The sequence below is a fragment of the Monodon monoceros genome, unplaced genomic scaffold, assembly GCF_005190385.1.
Source record: "Monodon monoceros isolate NGI ecotype Baffin Bay Population unplaced genomic scaffold, NGI_Narwhal_1 Super_Scaffold_13, whole genome shotgun sequence".
Lineage (NCBI taxonomy): Eukaryota > Metazoa > Chordata > Mammalia > Artiodactyla > Monodontidae > Monodon > Monodon monoceros.
The window spans coordinates 63,782,727-63,803,531 of NW_021703769.1; the positions used below are offsets into that span (position 1 = coordinate 63,782,727).

Here is a 20,805-nt window from a genome sequence, read left to right on the forward strand (position 1 = left end):
GTGTCACAATTTTGTCCTATTTGCTTCCCTTCTTTATTTTTAAACTTTAAGTTACTACATATTCGTGGTAGGAAAATTAGACAAACAAAAAACAAAAGGGGGGTGAAAATCAGAAATCTCACCACTGTTAAAATTTTGGTGCACATCCTGCTATACTTCTTCAGTACAAAAAGATGCAAAAAAAATATATTCATATATTATTAAAAATGGGTTTTTACATTCTGTTACAAGTACCTCTGTATATTCTGTTATATCATCTACCCTGTCAGTAAACATACTCAGAACGTCATTCGGTCAGCACTAGAGAGTGGCATCATGACTTTTTTTTTTTGGCTGCCTGGGGTCTTCGTTGCTGTGCGCGGGCTTTCTCTGATTGTGGCGAGTGGGGGCTGCTCTTCATTGCGGTGCATGGGCTCTAGACGCGCGGGCTTCGGTAATTGTGGCACATGGGCGTAGTAGCTGTGGCTTGCAGGCTCTAGAGCACAGGCTCAGTAGTTGTGGCGCATGGGCTTAGTTGCTCTGCGGCATGTGGGATCTTCCCGGACCGGGGCTCGAACCTGTGTCCCCTGCATTGGCAGGTGGGTTCTTAACCACTGCGCCACCAGGGAAGCCCCATCATGACGTTTAATGGCTGTGTGATATGAATTTAGCATCACTTATTTAACCAACAACATGGAATGAGATTCATGGTATATTAACAAGTGGAAAAAAGTTGCAGAACCATAAATTTTCATTCATATTAAAAATATATACAGGGAAACAGAGAGATGTCTAAACAGCCTGGAAGAATACTTTAATGGTAGTTTCCTTTAGGAATTAGGGCTAGGGGGAATCTTGCACTGTTGGAATCTTTTAAATAAGTGCAGTACTTTACAATTATGAAAACCAATGGAAAAAAAATGATCATAGCTACCTCGGCAGCGTACAGGCCATCGCACTCTCACCATCCGTGCTCTGACCTCCCCACCCTCCCCGTCCCTGTCCGCCTTCACTAGGCTGCAGCTCCTCCAGTCTCTCTCGTTCTGCCATATGCCAACGCCTTCCTCACCTCTGGGACTCTGCACTTTCTATTCTTTTCCTGCCAAATCATCCTTTCCCAGCTCCTGTATGGCCATTTCTTCTCACCCTCCAGGCCTGGGGACATTACCGCCTCAGAGGGGCCTTCCCAAGTTGCCCTGCCTAAAGGGAAAAGGAAAAATATTGAGCAATCTCAGCGTAGTGGAGTCTAAACAAAAGTTTTCTTTTTTGCCCAGAAACTGTCTTCAACCCTGTTCTCTCGAATCTCTTTCCAGTTCCTGCTCGGCATATTGGTTAGATTTCATGTCTTTTAAGTATGTTCTGATTTCATAAAGTCCAGTCTACTTAAAAATCTCAATCTCAGATCCAATTTAATGCTTACACCCGCCTCTGCTCTGCCTCAGTGGGGTTGGGAGTGGGGGAAAGAATTGTCTGATCTTTCACACGTCCACCCTTTCCTCTTCAAAGCCACTTGCTCCTTTGGTGGGTTTGGGTGGGAGGGAGGCAGATCCGAGGGGCATCTTCTCTGCACTTCCTGTTGTGACCCTCTCTTGGCTGCTGCCGCTTCTCTGGCTGAGACTGCGTGGCCACCCATGTCTTGTGGGCAGGCATCCCCTTGCTGGCTCACTGACTCCTGTGTTTCATATGAGCTCTTCCTCAGGGGAGACAACACGTGGCAGAACCCCCTGTAGGGATCTGGCTCTGTCTCTCCCTTTTCTACCACCACCCGGACCCCACCTCTGCCAGTCCACTCCCAGCCTTTTGCTCCTGGGGTCTCCTTACCCAGTGGCCAGCCCTCTCGGGTGGGGCAATGGAAAGATAGTTCAGGTTACCTCCCAGCGTCCACCTGACGCAGAGGAAACCAGCGGTGGACACACAGGCTTCTCCACTGCCCCACCCCAGCGTGTCCCCAGTTCACACTGAATCTGCTCTAACAGGCACAGTAGAATGAGGTGTACTGTAAATCTGCCCTTAAAGGAGGTGACCAACCAGATGATGAAGCACCCCCATTCTCTTCGAGTTGTTCTCTTGGCTCTTCCCTCCCTTGTCTTAGGGCTTGGGTGGTGGAAGCACCCACTCTTGTCTAAGAGAAGAGAGAAAAGCAAGCACTCTCCTTTAGGACAGATTCTCAATCCTTTTGGACTGTGAACCAGTAAGAAATAGTTTTATGTCACAATTTAGTACATATGAATGCACAGATGGTTTCATATATACCTAGCTAAAACAAAAGTTTTATTTAAAAATTACCTTATATGTAATACCCTTTGGTATTTTCTAGTCTTTTGAGTTTTTAATTTTGGGACATGACTCAGTAAATTTATTTCATGGCCCACTAATGTGTCTTGGCCCATGGTTTGAAGCACACTGCATTGATTCACTACTCCACAGGTCCTACAGTTTCTTCTCCCCCTTTCCTACCCGTAGTCATCGGCTTAAGTAATGGTTAGGCCCCTTCTTCATAAACAGTTGTTCTCAATATTGGCTGCATATTTGAATCACCTCAGGAGCTTTCTAAAAATACTAATGCTATTGACTGAAAACCTAGAAGCAATGAGCATTCCTAGTGCCCAGATCTTGGTTTCTAAGTACCCCTCATTCTAAATGGAATTATGTTGGGTTTTTGTTTTGTTTTGTTTTTTTTGAGAAATGGTCAATTCCAGGGCTGGGGCAAGGAAAGTAGAAGAGCTTAGAATGTCTTTTGCCAGAAAATAAAGAAGGCTCAAAAAATTGATGGGAACATGGGAAAAGAATACAGGCTCCAGCTTGAAGGGAGTCTCACTGGGCAAATCTGGGACAATTTAAGCATCAAAATTAACATCAGAATTTAAGCATGAAAATCAACAGTGACTGTAATGAACTCATTGACTAAAAAAAAAAAAATCCAAATGTCCATATGGATACCAAATAAAGAAACAAATAAACAAATAAATGTGAGAGAAGAGGAAGCTTTCCTCCCACATTAGAATGCCAACTAATACATTTAGCAGTATAATGAAATTTAAGTCACCATTTTATAACCATGTTAGTGAATTAATTGGCTCAGGCAACAGTCATCAATAGATGCTAAACCGCTGCGTGGACGTTTCAGGAGGAACATGATATTCATAGTCTGAAAATATCTCTTCACAAGGCAGAGCCTTTAACACACAGGGGAAAATAGTAACTTTGCATGAGAGAAGCCTGGCAGAGCCGCCTTAACCAAGTGTTGGAGATTAATGTCACCAATAACGGGACAAACTGACATCACATGCCTTCCGGTATGATGTACTGAGGAAGACACTCATCACAGACGCTTATGCACAACTCCTGTAAAAGATGCACAACTTGAATCTAATCGTGAGGAAACATCAGATCCACCCAAATTGAGGAAACACTCCAAAGTAACTGATTTGGACTCTTCAAAAATGCCAGTGTCAAGGAAGCCAAAAAGATTAAAGGAGACCAAAGAGATGTGACAGCTGAATGCTGTGCATGACCTTAGATTGAATCTCGGATGGGGAAAAATGCTATAAAAGACATTATTGAGACAGTTAACAAACTTTGAGTATGGGCTTTATATTAGACAGTGGTATGTAGCACTATTAAGTTTCCTGATTTTGATCAATGTTCTTGGGCTGTATCAGAAACCTCTTCATTCTTAAGATGCATGATGAAGGTTTTAGGGATCAAGGGATATGATATGCAGCTTAATCCCCAATGATTCAGAAAAATATAATTTATAAAACACATGCACACATATATATATACACACAGAGAAAAAATGATCAAGTATAAACAATGGTGAATCTGAGGGTTCTTTGGATGACTATTGCAACTTTTCTGTAAATTCAAAATTACAAGATAAAAAAATACCAGTGCCTCATCTCCAGAAATTCCAACTTCATGGGGATGGGCCCTGGGCGTCCATGTTACTGTTAAGTTTCCCCAGTTCTAATGGTCAGCCAGAGTTGCGACCCTAAGGAGGTGCTAGATCCCCAGTGGTTTGTGTTCTCTTTAAAATGTAGAGTCCTCTAGGCCCGAGTGTCCTACTGATGCATGATTGTACTTCCGTTATTTGCTGACTTTGCAGTTACATGCCTTCCTCACTAAAGTGTAAGCTCCATGTGGACGAAGCCCTCGTCCTCATGCAGTGCTGGCACAAAGCGAGCACCAAATAAATTTTGGTTGAATGAATAAATGAGGGAATGAATGAATGGATGGAGTTCTGAGGCTTGTATGAGTCCACATACAGACAGAGCCTGGTACAGAGCAGGAGCTCATCAAATTGGCCGTCTTGGTGTCCCTTGTTAAGAAGCAATTTGAGCTGTAACTGTTTGGCAGGCTTGTCTGTGTACAACTGCCGGTTCATTTCACTTAAAATTGGAAGACAATCAGGGCTGTAATCAGTGTAAAGGTCAGGAAAAGTGCAGCATGCCTATTTATTTCTGTTGTTACTTATTTTTTTGAGTTGATTTGCCCTTGGTTTGCTGATTGGTTTGGCTTGCTGTGTAGAAGGGAGCGCAGGCTGGATTTAACTCTGTGATCCAGCTAGCAGTGGAGGGCAAAGTGAAAGAGGTCCCACCTCGGCCACCTGCTGCCCATGTCCCTTGCTGCTTTTCCACCTTCTGAGGGTTCCAGAAGGAACAGTGCTTTCCAAAAAAGATGAGGTTATCAGTAAATGCCGCAATGTGAACTCAGGGGTAAATTTCCCATTTATGATGAGACTGTGAAATGGTCTTCAGGAAAAACGTCAGTTCTAAACACCATCCCCAGATCTGTGGTCAGTTTGGAAAGAAGTCAATACAGCACAGTTGGTAAAGGACTGGGCTTTGGAGTTGGCCAGAGTTGCCCTTGGAATCCTTTTACTTTTATCTGTGTGACCCTGATCTAGTTAGCTTCATTGAGCCTCAGTATTCCCATGTGCAAAATGGGAATAATAATAGTCCTGTCTCATACAGTTGTTAAAGGATTGCAAGAGATGATCTTTGGAATGAGTCCTGGCACATAGTTCCCATACATGTCGGTTATTGTCGTTATTAAAATATCTCTGTGCCTCAAACAATTTTGTATTGATTTCCTCCACTAGACTCTTAAGTTCCATGGGGTTCCATGTGGGGACTGTGTGTCTTATTCATCATGATGTCCCCACACCTAGCACAGAGCCTGGTATAGAGCAGGCGGTCTGTACATATTTGGTGGATGCAGCTCTGGGTTTCATTTTGTAGATGAATAAGTTAGGCCCTGGAAGGTCGAGGGCTTGCCAAGGTCACACAGCCGAGGAGGGTCTAGGGCTGGGGCGCAGGCACGCCCTTTCTCTGTCCCGTGTTCTGACACATATGGGAGGAGAGTTGCAGAGAGACAAGACACTCTTTTGGATTCTACCATCAGACCCAAACCTCTCAGGAATCCTCCTGAACATGACATACGGCTTGTACAATTTCTTATGACCTATGGTTTCGTGCTGTTGGTGTTTGCATTGGCTGAAGCCCTCGGGTAAGGGCTGAATTGCCAGGAGCAGGGTACAACGTGCTGCCCATCAAGTGAAGTAGAACTTTTTGTCCCCTTCAGGGGTCACCAAGCTGAATCATTTTGTTAAGTTCACGTATGGAGTCACTTCCTGTTTTAAACCTTATAAACCTGGGTAGTGTAGCGGTTTCAAAAATCAATCCCCCCCAGCCAAGGTGACACTGTAATTAGACCCCAAAGAGCTCTGATGAAGCAGTTTGAAAATTAATAGTAAACACATGTAGTTCTCCTTTAGATTTGCGGTAAAGAAAAAAAGTGGAGTGATTGCAAATAAAAATGGGTTTCACCTTCATGTAAGAAAACTGCAAACTCATCCATGTACAAATCCAGCAAACAAACATAATATAATTGTTAAGTCGATGCCATTTTATCCATGTCGTGCTCTGGTATTTATAGTATGAATGAATTTTGCCAAGTTCATTTCTTGGAGCAACCTTGGTGCAGACAGGAGGTCTGAGGGAGAGAAGCATCAGCTGTCAGGGTAGAACCATGGTCATTTATAGCCTGTCTCATGTTACACTGAGCCAGAGGCCGTCCTGAACAGGATTTTCCTCTAGGACAGAAACAGTGTGAAGTTATCCTGAAGTCTCTATCCATTGGGACAGTTGCAGGAATTATTTTTAAAAACATGTGTGACAAGAATTACAGCTAATATAATCCAAAAGAAGATGCCAGAGCCATTTTTGAGATGTGGTCAAAAATCCCTTCTTGATTAATAGCATATTTTTAGCTTCATATAATTGGTAATTGTTTTCAAATGTGCTTTGTAACTGACTATTCATATTTTATTTGGAAATCTAGTGTGAGTAAGGAGAAAGAAAACATAGAAACTGCTCCCATAACATCAGATTACATTTATTATATATACTACATCAGATTACATATATATATATACACAACATCAGACTGCAATTTTTAAATGTGTGTGTATATTGTATATTTGTGTAAATACTCTTTGAATGACTTTATCACTTCTTGATATTTTAAAGAAAAGGGTGGGGGAGGCTGACCTGTCAAAGGAGATAGATTGTTTACTTTTGTTTGCTCACCTGTTTGTTCCCTACCTCAGTCCAAGAGTAGTTTGTAGCTGCTTACAGAAACACATATAATATAACATTTTTAGGTAAATGTGGTAATTGGATTAAGGAAAAATTAAGAGTAGAGAAAATAGAAAGCCATTGAATGCAGTAAGCAAAATACTTACTCCAAGGCCTATACTTGCTAGAGATTTCTTAGGGACAAAGTAAAGAGGGAAATAAGGCCTGTTGCATAATTCATAGTGTCCATAAGGAAAAAGACAGTCCGGCTGTTCAGGAAATACTGGGCCCTTCCCTAATACATTATGCAATGTGAATAATAACCTCAAAAATGTTCCTACAATAAATAGAAATGTGGCTCTGAGCTTCCTAGAAGCCATAGCAATGAAGGAAATAGGATCATTACATTGTTTATTGCCTTCAGATTTCAAAAAGTTTCTTGGAAGCACTAATTACTGGAGCTGATTTTTCTCTCGTAAAGAAGACACTGTAACATAGTGAACATCAATCTTCCTTTCCCTTAATGAGTTTCTTAGAAGGGCATTTGCTTCTGGAGGGAAAAGATAAAAGCCTGGGGTAGAGGTGGGATAGAAACCAGAGAAATTTCTTTCCTTGATTTTAAATCTAGTATTTTAAGTTTAGATTGTAATGACAAATCTTAACTATTAGGATTGGGTTTTAAGGATATTCTTAAAATAAGCACCTTATCTTGGCCATACCACCTGCTTGTGACCTTAGGATGCTGCTGGAACTTAGCTCTTAGAGCAGAGAAGCCTGTCCGGAGCTCAGGAGTAGCCATGAGTTAGCGAGCACGTACCGCGTGCCAGGCCCTGTGTTTCCATGTAGCCTTCATACCTGCTCTCCCAGAGAGAAGATATTCTCTCCGTTGTACAGATGAGGAAACTGGAGCTGGGAGGTTACTTGGCTCACACAGGTCACACAGCCAGGAAGGCCAGAGACCAGGGATTTGAACCCAGGTCTGCCTGATGCCAGGGAACCTCTGGTCATCTCCTGCCATGGTGTCCAGTTACCTTAAGCTGTGGGTCCAGTAAGCCTCGTTGACCCCCTGCAAAGCTTCCCATCCGGGTACCAGGAGCCCCAGGCTGGACAGTGGGCAGCGTCTGGCCATGCCTCCTGCCCTGCACACTAGCCGAAATGACCACAGGCCACTGGAATAAGGGAGGGTTGAGGGTAGGAGAGTCTGGGTCCTCAATCCGAAGGCTGCAGGATCTATAACCATGTTTCTGGGAGACATTTCCATCAGAGCAGGAAGCCAGGGGTGAGTGGATAAGGATGAGGACGTTTTTCTCTCCCTCCTTCCAAACTCCCTGCCCATCTACAGATGAGGAGCAGTGAAGGGCTTGGCCCCAAAAGAGGGCACCCAGGTGCAGAGGACACTGTAGCCGACGGCTCAGGAGGTGGGCTCTGGCATTAAGTGTGACCCTTTGTGACTAACAAACATAATCTATCATATAAGGGCAAATTTTCAGTAACATTTTCCAGAGACAACCACTGTTTAGTATGTCAGCTCATAGTTTCTTCATCTGCCTATTAATACATAAGTATATATACACACACATATATTTATAAACATGAACCACATTATATATAGTATACTGTAACTTGCTTTTCTCTTCACTTGGCAATATATCATTGACATCTCTTTATGCCACGTATACAGAGATCTATCTCATTTTTGTGGTTCCATAAAAATGATGGATCTGTATCATACTTTTTAAAAACAAATCCCAATGAATGGATATTTGGCTTGTATTACGCATAATGCATCCACAGACATTCTGTAGGTATATTCTTGCTTACTTATAGAAAGTATTCCTACAGGATAAATTCATAGAAGTGGAATTGCTGGGTCAAAGGATATAAATATATTAAGTTTAGAAAGTGATCACCATACTGTCATCCAAAAACATTGCACCAGTTTATACTTAATGCCACCAAGTCACTTTGGAACTTTTGATGGGTGATGTAATCTTTGTGCTTCATTTTCCCTACTTTTAAAATGAGAATGATTATGCCTCAGGGATAATTCTAAATGAGGTCATTGCTTTGATATTACCATGCCTCTTTAAGAAGAAATATACTCTCTGGAAATCTAAGGTGTCATTTTCATTTTAACTTTTTCTCTCATATCTCCCCAAACTTTAGTTCCTTCTCCATTTTAACCTGCAGAAGAAATAAAAATTTGATTAAAAGAAATCTAGTGACTTCATGCCTTGATATTACTTTCATCAGTTCTATTTTTAAGACTCACCAGTGGGTGGGGATGTTAGGATGACATCAACTTTCATACATATCTTTATTTTATTTATTTATTTAGGCTGAACTGGGTCTTTGTTGCTGTGCGCGGGCTTTCTCTAGTTGCAGCGAGCTGGGGCTACTCTTCGTGGCGGTGTGTGGGCTTCTCATTGCGGTGGCTTCTCCTTGCAGAGCACGGGCTCTAGGCGCGCGGGCTTCAGTAGCTGTGGCATGCAGGCTCAGTAGTTGTGGCTCGCGGGCTCTAGAGCTCAGACTCAGTAGTTGTGGCGCATGGGCTTAGGTGCTATGCGGCATGTGGGATCTTCCCGGACCAGGGCTCGAACCCGTGTTCCCTGCATTGGCAGGCAGATTCTTAACCACTGCGCCACCGGGAAGTCCCATACATATCTTTTCATTTAAAAGTTGCAAAAGTGCACAACTAGGATGTGCCTTCTGTTGAAATGCTCGAAGATCCCCTACTATTCTACCGAAATGAAAAGTAAAATAAAAAACGATTTCCTTTATGAACTGGTCTGCCCCCAAAGTTCAAATCCCCAATTTAAGATTATGTAAATAGATGCTTCCAACCATTAGTTTCATTCCATCATCTGACTGTTTGGCATCCTTCTTTGCCATTATAGAAAGCAGAATGCTTTTGTAGGATTTAGGTAAATCCACAAATGTCTGGAAGGCTCACGGCACCGGATTGGATTAAGTTTCCCGTTTATCAGCTGTATGACCTTGTGGTGGTTGCTTAATCTCTCTGTGACTCAGTTTGCATGGCAATAAAATGGAAACACTCATGTTAGTAACCACCCCATAGGGTTTTTGTAAGGATTAAATGAACCGGAATAGTGTCTGGCTGAAAAAACAAAGTGATCACTAAATAACTATTATTAGTAATGTGAATGCTCAACATATGGCTAATATACATTGTTATTAAGAATATGGGGGGCTTCCCTGGTGGTGCAGTGGTGGGGACAGTTAGGGCCCATCCCAGAGGGCTCCTGTGAGGATTAAGTAATATTAAATACCATGTATCCTATTAAATAGATCCTTGGCACAAAGTGAATGATCAATACTGGTGACTGATTTTAGTAATATTTTTTAAACTGTCAAGAAAAACAAAAACAAAATGTACGCCAGGTAATTTACCTGCAGCAGTGGTTCTCACTCCTGGATGCAGGTTAGAATCCCCTGGGGGAAATTTACAAGGATGTGTCAGGCCAGAGGCCAGAGAAAGGGATTACATGTGTTTATTCTTAGTAGTGGGTTTGGTGTAACCACATCAGCAAAATCCTGATACTATGGATTAGCTGCAAGATTCCAGTAATAGCTTTGGATTCAAAATCTTCCTTTGCAAGGGTTCTTCTCACTAATGCAATATCATCTGGATTAAAATTCAGGGGATCTGAGTTCCTGGCCCAACTCTGCAATTTACCAGCTAGATGGGCCTTGCTCTCTTCTTTGAAAAGTGGAAGAAGTGAGCCAGGAAATCTATAAAACAGGAAATCTGATAGGTGTTTGCTGTAGAATCTCCTGCCTCCTGGGCAAAGAGGCCTATTGTTGGGCAAATCCAAACCTTGGAAAACTATTGCTCTTGTCTTGGTGGTGGTTGTTGGATTTGGGAGTTTGGTCTCAAGATCGAAGGCAAAAACAATAGATGGGGAACATTCTGTGCTTTGCTGGAGAGAGTGGGGTGAGAGAGTGAGAGCCAGAGAGTAACTGGGGAGGGGAGAAGAGGGAAGGGTAGCCTGGGTATTTGGCACTTTAGGAGAATTTTGGGGGGAAGAGTAGGGATGTTTAAAGGCAGTTTCTCTTTGGTCATATATTTGAGGAGTGGGAAGCGTATTTCCTAGATTGAGGGCTTTCCTATCACCACACCTGGGTCTGTCACACCCAGGGGTGACTTTCTGAATGAAAATGGAGCTTACAGAGGAAGGGTGATGGGAAATCTCTCCTGCCATGGTGTGCAGCCTGCAGGACAGCGTTACCTCTATCCTTAGCTGCCACACCTGGGTGTCTGCAGATCCACGGTCCTTATGAAAGCCTCATGAGTGCCTACCACGTACCTTAAATATATTATTATATCTTTAATCTTCACAACAAATGGAATGAGCATAGACTATTACCACCCCTATCTTTCAGGGGAGGAAACTGTCTCAGAGGTTAGGTCACTTGGTTTTGGTCAACAGCTGCTAAAGAGCAGAGCTGAGGACATTTACAACTTTCCACAACATCATACTGCCTTGCTGTTCTCACACCCTTCCTTTCCACCAGTCCATGAATGGGTAGGCTGTGGGAGAGGTCTGGAATCCATGCTCTCAAAAGTGCAACAGAAGTTCAATGCAGAAACGAAGGCCACACCATAAAAAGCAATGAAGGACTGATACATGCTCGAACGTGGACGAACCTTGAAAACTGAAAAACTTGAAAGCTTGCTAAGTGCAAGAAGACAGACACAAAAGACCACATATTGTATGATTCCATTTATGTGAAGTGTCCCCAATAGGAAAGTCTATAGAGATAGAAAGTAGATTAGTGCTTGCCTAGGGCCAGGAGGCTGAGGGAATGGTGGTGATAGCTAAAAGGTATGGGGATTCTTTGGGCGATAATGAAGATGTTGTAAAATTGATCGTGGTGACGGTTGAACCTGTCTGTGAATATACTAAAAACCATTGAATTGCATACTTTAAATGAGTGAATTGTATGGTATGTGAGTTATATTTTCATAAACCTGTTACATAAAATAAAAATGAAGGCACAGACTACCTCACATCCATAAAGATGGATACTATCAAAAAATAGAAAATAACAAGTATTGGTGAGGATGTGGAAGAATTGGACCCATTATGCATTGTTAGTGGGAATGTAAAATGATGCAGATAAAGCGGTTCCTTAATAAATTTTTATTGGAATTACCATATGATCCAGCAATCCCACTTTGGGGTAAATACAAGAAAGAGAGCAGAGACTCAATGAGATGTTTGTATACATATGTTAATGGTAGCATTATTCATGGTAGCCAAAAGGTAGAAGTAACCCAAGTGTCTGTCAGTGGATGAATAGATAAGAAATATGTGGTATGTCCATACAATAGAATATTATTCAGCCTTAAGAAGGAAGTTCTGACACATGCCATAATGTGGATGAACCTTGAGGACATTATGCTGAGTGAAATAAGCCAGTCACAAAAAGGCAAATACTGTATGATTCCACTTAAATGAGATACTTAGAATATGGTGGTTGCCACGGGCTGGGAGGAGGGGAGAATGGGGAGTTCTTGTTTAATGGGTACAGAGTTTCTGTTTTGCGAGATGAAAAGAGTTCTAGAGATGGATGGTGGTGATGGTTGCACAATATGAATGTACTTAATACCGCTGAATTGTGCACTTTAAAATGGTTAAGATGGTAAATTTTATGTTATGTGTATTTTACCACAATAAAAAAAATTAGGAGGAAAAACAATGAAGGCACAGACCCCAAATTACCTCATGGATCGCTCCCTTACCTCCATCAGGCTCTGCTTAATGTCATCTTCTCAGTGTGCCCTCCCTGACCCCCCGACCCCCATCCCTCTGCCCTGCTTGTCCCCAACTAGCATGTTATCTACAGGGTGATTCAAAAAGAACTGACTGGGCTTCCCTGGTGGCGCAGTGGTTAAGAATCTGCCTGCCAATGCAGGGAACACGGGTTCGAGCCCTGGTCTGGGAAGATCCCACATGCCGCGGAGCAACTAAGCCCGTGAGCCACAGCTACTGAGCCTGCGCGTCTGGAGCCTGTGCTCCGCAGCAAGAGAGGCCACGACAGTGAGAGGCCCGCGCACCGCGATGAAGAATGACCCACGCTCGCTGCAACTGGAGAAAGCCCTCACACAGAAACGAAGACCCAACACAGCCAAAAATAAATAAATTAATTAATTTTTAAAAAAAGTGGAAGTGTAGCAGTTACATAATAAGAATATAATATCTTTAAAAAAAAAAAAAAAAAAGAACTGACTGCTTCCAAACTTTTATTACAACATGCATGGGCACGGATTAAGAACTTGGTGTTGGTGCCAATTCTTCTTTGCAGCTTTGGAGAAATAAAGAAATGTGTGATTGCCCTTCAACCCTGGCTGCAATAGAGGATCTGGGACAATGCCAGCTCCAGGATGGCTGGGTGCCCCGTGTCCTCTGTTTGTTCCGGTGGCTACATGTAGAAGATCTGTTATGTTGTAATTGCTATGTTAGTTCCTTAACAAATTGTCTTTGACTATGTGATGTATTTAATTGTATTTAGTCACCGATTAATAATTATTTAAGTTTTTAATTCTTTTGAATTGCCCAGGATTTTAATGATTTATTTTGTTTATTGTTTGTGTGACTGCACTAGAATATGGAAGCTTCCTGTGGCAGCTTGGATGATTTTTCCTTTCTGTGTCGTTCACCGCTCTATCCCAACTCCTAGCACAGTGCCTGGCATGTATGTGGTAGATGTTCAAGAAACATTTGTTGATTAAATGACTGAATCTGTGTTACACAATACCCTTCCCAAATCATCCAGCTTGGTAAACACCCTATAGACAAAGTCAATCTAAGGTAAGCAGAACTGTTTCCAAGCAACCAACCAAATAAATAAAAGGAAATATATTATCCATCTTTTCTAAAATAATAAAAAGGACTGTTCACATTCCTGTGTGCTTACTATGAAGCAAGCAATGTTCCAAGCACATCTTTAGTAGGAACTTGGTCTTCTCAGCAGCCCTTTGAAGTAGGTACTGTATGGTCTCCATTTTATAGATGAAGAAACTGAGGCACAGAGAGGTTGAACAATATACCCAGGGCCACCCAGCAAGGAAGTAGCAGACTGGGCAGCTTGGGAGTCCTTCCTCTTCCCCACTTCCGATGCCGCAATGCACAGATGTTATTTATGGAGTTAAGCTCCAGAGAAATCTGTTGGTGTTTTGTTTCATGTGAAATCCATCAGGACCCAACCTCTGATTAAATTGCTGAGAGCGTGAAGCACATGTTCCTTTACGCCTGTTAACCTGGTTTAAAAGGCAATGGTCCCACCCATCTAATTGTCCCGACTTCTCTCTATAAGTGCCAGTCCAACCCTGTTGATGCATGGTATTCACCGTGAGGATCTAAATTTAGGATCTGAGCAGCTAAAGTCTCTTGCCAATTTTCAGATTTGTCTCTCATTAGTCCAGGACATGGAAAATTTTAGAGGTATAGAGCTATGGAGGCTAGATGTTAAGAAGGACAGACTGATTCCTTTTAGAATAACTTAAAAACCGTCCCTTTATCAAAGTAAATACATTCTCATTTTGCAAAATACAGAAAAGTATCAAGAGATCAAAAGAGGGTATCCACCATGCTGTCACTGATAATACTTTGGTGTATAGAAAGACTTTTTAAAAAGTGCTTTATTTTATCCCATGAGCAGGAGGGAGGTAGAGGAGACTGAGTCTGTTGTATGTGTTCTATTTTCACCATGTGTCTTGGAGTTGCCCTCATTTGCTTTTCGTGGCATCTGAAGACTTGTCATTTAAGAGGTTTCAGAGTGACCTTTGAAGCTGTCCAAGTGAGCCGCTAATAGCGGCAGCAAGAGTACCGGGCCTGGATTCCCAAGATTTATATTCAAACCCCAATTGGAAGCTTCCTAGCTGTGTATCTTTGAGCAAAGCACTTAACCTTCCTGATCTTCCATCTTCTAACTTTAAAATGAAATTAACACCCTCCTAAAAGCCCAACTGAGAGGCAAGGTTATTTGAGTTAAATAGACTTGAGCTAATGCTCACCTATAAATTCTCACTGGCTGTGTGACCTTGAGACAGTTACTTAACCTCTCTGACCTTCCGTTTCTTCATCTGTACAATAGAAATGATAAAAGTATTCCCCTCACTGGATCCTAGAGAAACCCATATGAGACAGTGCATGTAACACGTTTAGTCCAATACTCACAGACAGTAGGGGTTCAATAATGATCAATTACTATTGTAAATCATACAATTTATGAATCATGTTAGAGCAGTGTTTTTCCCACTGTGGATGGTGAAAACAATTAGTGGGTTGCCACATGCATTTTTAAAAATGAAATAATCTCAGTTCTTATATTTAAGTCTTTAATCCATTTTGAATTTACTTTTCTATATGGTGCGAGAAAGTAGTCCAGTTTTATTCTTTTAAATGTAAGACCTGGAACCATAAAACTCCTAGAAGAAAACATAGGCAGTACGTTCTTTGACATCAGTCTTAGCGATTTTTTTTGGATATGTCTCTTCAGGCAAGGGAAATAAAAGCAAAAATAAACAAATGGGACCACATCAAACTAAAAAGCTTTTGCACAGAGAAGGAAACTATCAACAAAACGAAAAGGCTGCCTACTGAATTGGAGAAGATATTTGCAAATGATATATCTGATAAGGGGTTAATATCCAAAGTATACAAAGAACTCATACAACTCAACATCAAAAAAACCCCCAAACATTTAAAAATGGACAGAGGATCTGAATAGACATCTTCCCCATGTACCAACCAGCTTTAGGTCAAGATAGGTCAAGATTCCATTATTCCTGAAGGCTCCGCCATGCCCCATCCCAATCAATCCACCCCGCCTACCTCATCTTCCTGACCTCTCACCCCCTGCCCCCCAGGTAATCACTGTTTTGGTTTCTATCATCCTCGACTAGTTTTACCTGTTTTTTGATCATCATTTAAATAAAAGTCTTTTATATCTGGCTTGCTCACTCCACATGTTATGTGATTCAGCCATCTTGGTTATATCAGTAATTTGTTCTTTTCCACTGGTGGTATAGTATTCCTTTGTATGAATATACTACACTTGTTTATCACTCTACTCTTGATGGATATTTGAGTTGTTTACAGTTTTTAGTTATTATGAATAAAACTGCTATGAGCATTCCTGGTAGATATCTAAGAGTATCTCTTGAGTGTACACCTAGGAGTAGAATTCCTGGATCATGGTCCATTAGATCTTTTTACAAAAATAAATCCCCATATGAGAAATGTTTCCAGCAAACGGTGCCAGGAAAAAATGTAGCTCCCCTTGGGGAAATGGTTTGCTTCTTCCCTAACTTCTCCTTTTTGCCTAGTCTGCCAGGAAGCTCAGAGTTCAATTTAAACCTCATTTATAGCAACTTACTGACTCTTCTTGGTTAGCATATCTAAATTCTCCATTTCTCTTCAGACTTGGTTTTCTTTTTTCTATTTTTATTAACTATATATTTTTTGTAAATTATCTGAAATCCTTTTAGGGAGGAAGCAGGATATAAATACGTTCAGGAAGAAAATAGGTATTTGCCTTGTTTACAGCACAAAGAGGTTGTGAATCTCACATGAGATAATGTACATGAGAGAACATTAAACACTGAGAAGCCAGGCCCGGAGGAGTTGTCATTAGTGTGTATTCGACTCTTGAGGAGATGTGAGCTTTGTCAGCTTTGTAGAAAAGGAGAATACTGCTGTCACTTGTTTTAACAGAATTTTTAAAAATAACTTTCTTCTTAACTGATCAGAAAAGTAATACTTGCCCTTTGTGGAAAATTGAACAAAAAAGTAGATAATTCTAAGTCTCACCATCCAGAGATAACTGCTATAAAAATGTCATCTTTCTTTTTTAAAAATAACTTTATTTTGGGCTTCCCTGGTGGCGTGGTGGTTGAGAGTCCGCCTGCCGATGCAGGGGACGTGGGTTCGTGCCCTGGTCTGGGAGGATCCCACATGCCGCGGAGCGGTTGGGCCCGTCGGCCATGGCCGCTGGGTCTGCGTGTCCGGAGCCTGTGCTCCGCAACGGGAGAGACCACAACAGTGAGAGGCCCGCGTACTGCAAAAAAAAACAAAAAAAAATCTTTATTTAGATATAATTCATATATCATACAATTCAGTGACTTTTAGTATAGTCCAAGAATTTGCCACCATTACTACAATCAATTTTAGCACATCTTCATCACCCCCAGAAGAAACCCTACTCCCGTTAGCTATAAGCCCGCAAGACTCCCATTCTTTCCATTCCCAGACAACCACTAATGGACTTTCAATCTCTATAGATTTGCCTTTGTGACTGGCATCTTCACTTTGCACAGTGTTTTCAAGCTTCATCCATGTTGTAGCACATATTAATACATCATTTCTTTTTATGACTTGTATTACTCGGCTGCCATAACAAAATACCGTAGACTGGGTGACTTAAACAACAGACATTTTTTTCCCCCACAGTCTGGAGTCTGGATTTCCAAGATCAAGGTGCCAGCATGGTTGGGTCTGGTGAGAGCTCTCCTCCTGGTTTGCAGAAGCTGCCTTCTAGCTGTGTCCCCACATAGTGGAGGGAGTGTTCTTGTATCTCCTCCTCTTCTTATAAGGGTACCCGTTCTATCAAATCAGGGCTCTACTCTTATGACCTCATTTAACTTTAATCACCTCCTTAAAGGCCCCATCTCCAGTACAGTCACATGTGTGGATTTAAGGCTTCAACATATGGATTTGAGGGGGATACAACTCATGGCCAGATAATATTCCATTGTATGGATGTATCACGTCTATGCATCTATTCATCGGTTGATGGACGTCTGAGTTGTCACATTTTGGCTATTATGAATAATGCCACTATGAACATTCATGTGCAATATTTTGTGTGGACACATGTTTTCATTTCTCTTGGGTATATATAGTAAGGAGCGGAATTCCTGGGTTATATGGTAACTCTACGTTCAGTTGGTTGAGGAACTGCCACACTGTTTTCAGAGTGGTTGCGCCATTTTACATTCCCACCAGCAGTGGATGAGGGTTCCAATTCTTACACATCCTCACCAGCACTTATTATCTGTCTGTTGGACTATAGCCATCTTTGTGGATGTTAAGTGGTATCTCAGTGTGGTTTGATTTATGTTTCCCTAATGCCTAATGATGTTGAGTATCTTATCAGGTGCTTATTGGCCGTTTGTATAGCTTCTTTGGAGAAATGTCTATTCAGATCCTCTGCCTTTTTTTTTTCTTTTTTTTGCGGTACGCGGGCCTCTCACTGTTGTGGCCTCTCCCGTTGCGGAGCACAGGCCCCGGACGCGCAGGCTCAGCGGCCATGGCTCACGGACCCAGCCGCTCTGCGGCATGTGGGATATTCCCGGACCGGAGCACGAACCCGCGTCCCCTGCGTCGGCAGGCGGACTCTCAACCACTGCGCCACCAGGGAAGCCCTCCTCTGCCTTTTTAAATTGGATTGTCTGTCTTTTATTGAGTAGTAAGGATTTTTTAAAATGTATTTTAGACACAAGTCTCTAATCAGAGATATGTTTTGCAGTTGCATGGGTTGTCTGTTAACTTTCTTGAAAGTGGTGTATTTTGAAGCATGAAAGTTTTAAATTTTGTTGATGTCCACTTTATTTTTTCATTTGTTCCTTGTGCTTTTGGTGTCATATCTAAGAAATCATTGTCTGATCTATTGGACCATGGACCATGTCTAAACCACTTTTTTCCACTCACTTTTTTTCAAGAGCTTTATGGTGTTAGGGATTTTATTTAGGTCCTTGACCCATTCTGAGTTACTCTTTGTATGTGGTGTAAGTTAAGGGTCCACCTTTATTCTTTTGCCTGTGGATATCCAGTTGTCCTGCAGCATACGTTGAAGAGACTATTCTTTCCCCCATTGAATGGTCTTGGCCCCCTTGGTGAAAATCAGTTGACCATAAATGTAATAAATAAATACATAAATTTAATAAATAAGTGTTCAATTCTGGATTTTCAGGTCTGTTCCATTGATTTATATATTTATCCTTATGCCAGTACCACCCAGTCTCAATTACCATTGCTTTTAGTAAGTTTTTAAATGGGAAAGTGTGAGTCTTCCAACTTTGTTCTCTTTTTTCAAGACTGTTTTGGCTATTCTGGGTCCCTTGAACTTCCAGTTGTCATCTTTCATGTCAATCTTTTTGAAAATGGATCTCTAAGTTTACATTGGAGAGATCATACTTCATAGCAGTTATTTTCATGTATCCTTGGTTTTTTTCACCTAGCTTTACATGGTAAACATATCCCCGTATATTATAAACTTATTTTACATGATTAGCGACATAATTTTTTTCTTATTGGACACTTCTTTCTAAGTTTCACCATTATAAATATTGCTGCCATGGCTGCCTTCATTCCTAAGAGAATTTAATTTCATTTGTGCAGCTACTGGAGATATTTTTACATATTGAAAACGTTACTCTTTTAATTCAAACTTTGAGATGATTTCCTGAAGAGCAGTAGAATAGGGACAGGCAAATGAGGTGTCAAATCCCACATTCGCATCTTAGAAAAGTCACTTACCTTTCAGAGCCTCAGTGTTCTCATCTGAAAGCTGGAGATAATAATACCTTCAGAGAGTCGTTTTCAAGGTTAGAGACAACGTAGGGATATATGACCTTGTACAACACCTGACATATTGTAAGAACTCAATAAATAGTACTTATAATGATTATTAGTATTTTCTTCATTGTTGTTGTTATTGTTGCTAGCTATATTAAAGTTGCAACAGGCAGCGGAAATGGAGCGGTCTACCTGTGAGGAAATGGTGAGGTGACGTTCATGTCTTTCCTATCAGCCTGGGAATTGCGGTCAGAATGAGTAGACATTAAATGTTTTCTCACATCAGCCAAAGAGAAGTGTTTCGATATCATGCACCAAATAAATGTCCATATTCCTAAATATTTGTTTGTATCTAAGATCAGTGTCTTAGGATCGTTTCCCAGCAATGGCTGTGAGAGGGTTTAACCCGATTCATGTAACTCTTGAAGATATTGTTTGCATATTGAAAACACTTATCTTTCAATTCAAACATATATTAGCTCCAAGAGAGCATGGCTGTGTCTGGCGCGTTCGTCATTTTCGGTCTTTGAGTCAACAAACACAATAGGTGCTGGCAAAGGAAGGCAAGAAGGAAGGCGTCAGACCCCAAGTTATATTTTGTTATATTTTGCCTAGGAAACGAGGCAAACAGCGGTTTGAACCCTGACGAGGACCGCCATTTATTAAGCACCTGTTGCATCTGCTGTGTGCCAGGCGCTCTTCTGGCGGATTTGTGTATGTGATCTCAGTTAATGTATTTAAATATCAAGATTACCCTGTGCAATAAGATCCGCAAGGAACCCAGTTTTATAGGTGAGGGAACAAGCTTTGAGAGGGTTAGCGACTAGGCCAAGGGCATGCTGGTAGTAAGTGCTAGAGACTGGATGCAAATACTTGCCTCTCCGATACTAAAGTCTGGGCATCCCCACTGACCTGGAGAATCCTTTATATTGCTGGAAAAGATGTGTGTCCTTTTGACAGTCTGGAGTCTGAGAGAGAAAGGCCTGGGGGCTTCCAAAGGAAGCTAGAGTAGGGTTTCATTCATTGGTTCAGCCAAGATTGATCGAGCACCTGCTGTGGGTGCAGGACTGGACCTACCAGATGCTGGAGGTTCAGTGGAGAACATAAGCCAACACGTTGTTCTACTCGAAACTCAAGCCTAGTGGGGAAGCCGGACACTATTCCAGTAATCATGTGAATCCATGATTACAGACTGTGACGAGTGCTCCGAAGAAGTTCAGGCTGCCTCGAGAGACTTTAGCAGGGGGTTTGAATAGGTTCCCCTAGAAATTAACTAGATGTGAATGGCAGGGAGGGCTTTTGGATGAGGGAAGGATGGAGGCAAAGACCCTGAGCCTGGAAGGGGGACTGAAAGAAGGCCTGAGCGATGAGAGCAGGGTGTGAGGCACCGGGGAGCTGGGAGGGAGCAGTGGCCTCGGGGGACTTTGGGCTTGATCCTGAGGGCAGCAGGGAGCCTTTAAAGGGCTTTAGCAGGGCAGTGACATCATCAGATGGGCTTTATAGAAAGATGAGCATGGCTGCAGGTGGGAGATGGATCGGATGACCTGGTAGCAGTGGAACTGGACAGAAGTGGATGGGTTTAGGAGACATTTAGAGGGTAAAAATGACTAGATGATATGAGTGATCCTTTCTAAAAAGTA

The 20,805-nt window shown here is 41.9% G+C and overlaps 1 protein-coding gene across 3 annotated transcripts in view; it reads left to right on the forward strand.

Annotated features, from left to right (window-relative positions):
- The window catches only part of IQCK (IQ motif containing K), a 127,139-nt gene that overhangs the window by 94,754 nt on the left and 11,580 nt on the right, over window positions 1–20,805 (forward strand). The window contains exon 9 of one of the 3 annotated variants that reach the window (XM_029221847.1): window positions 10,965–12,429. The exons of the other annotated variants lie outside the window; for them this stretch is intronic. Within the exon in view, the coding sequence (XP_029077680.1) occupies window positions 10,965–11,188 (224 nt within the window). The 3' untranslated portion in view covers window positions 11,189–12,429. Of the gene's footprint in view, window positions 1–10,964; window positions 12,430–20,805 lie in introns of those variants that run through there. 3 annotated transcript variants of the gene reach the window in all.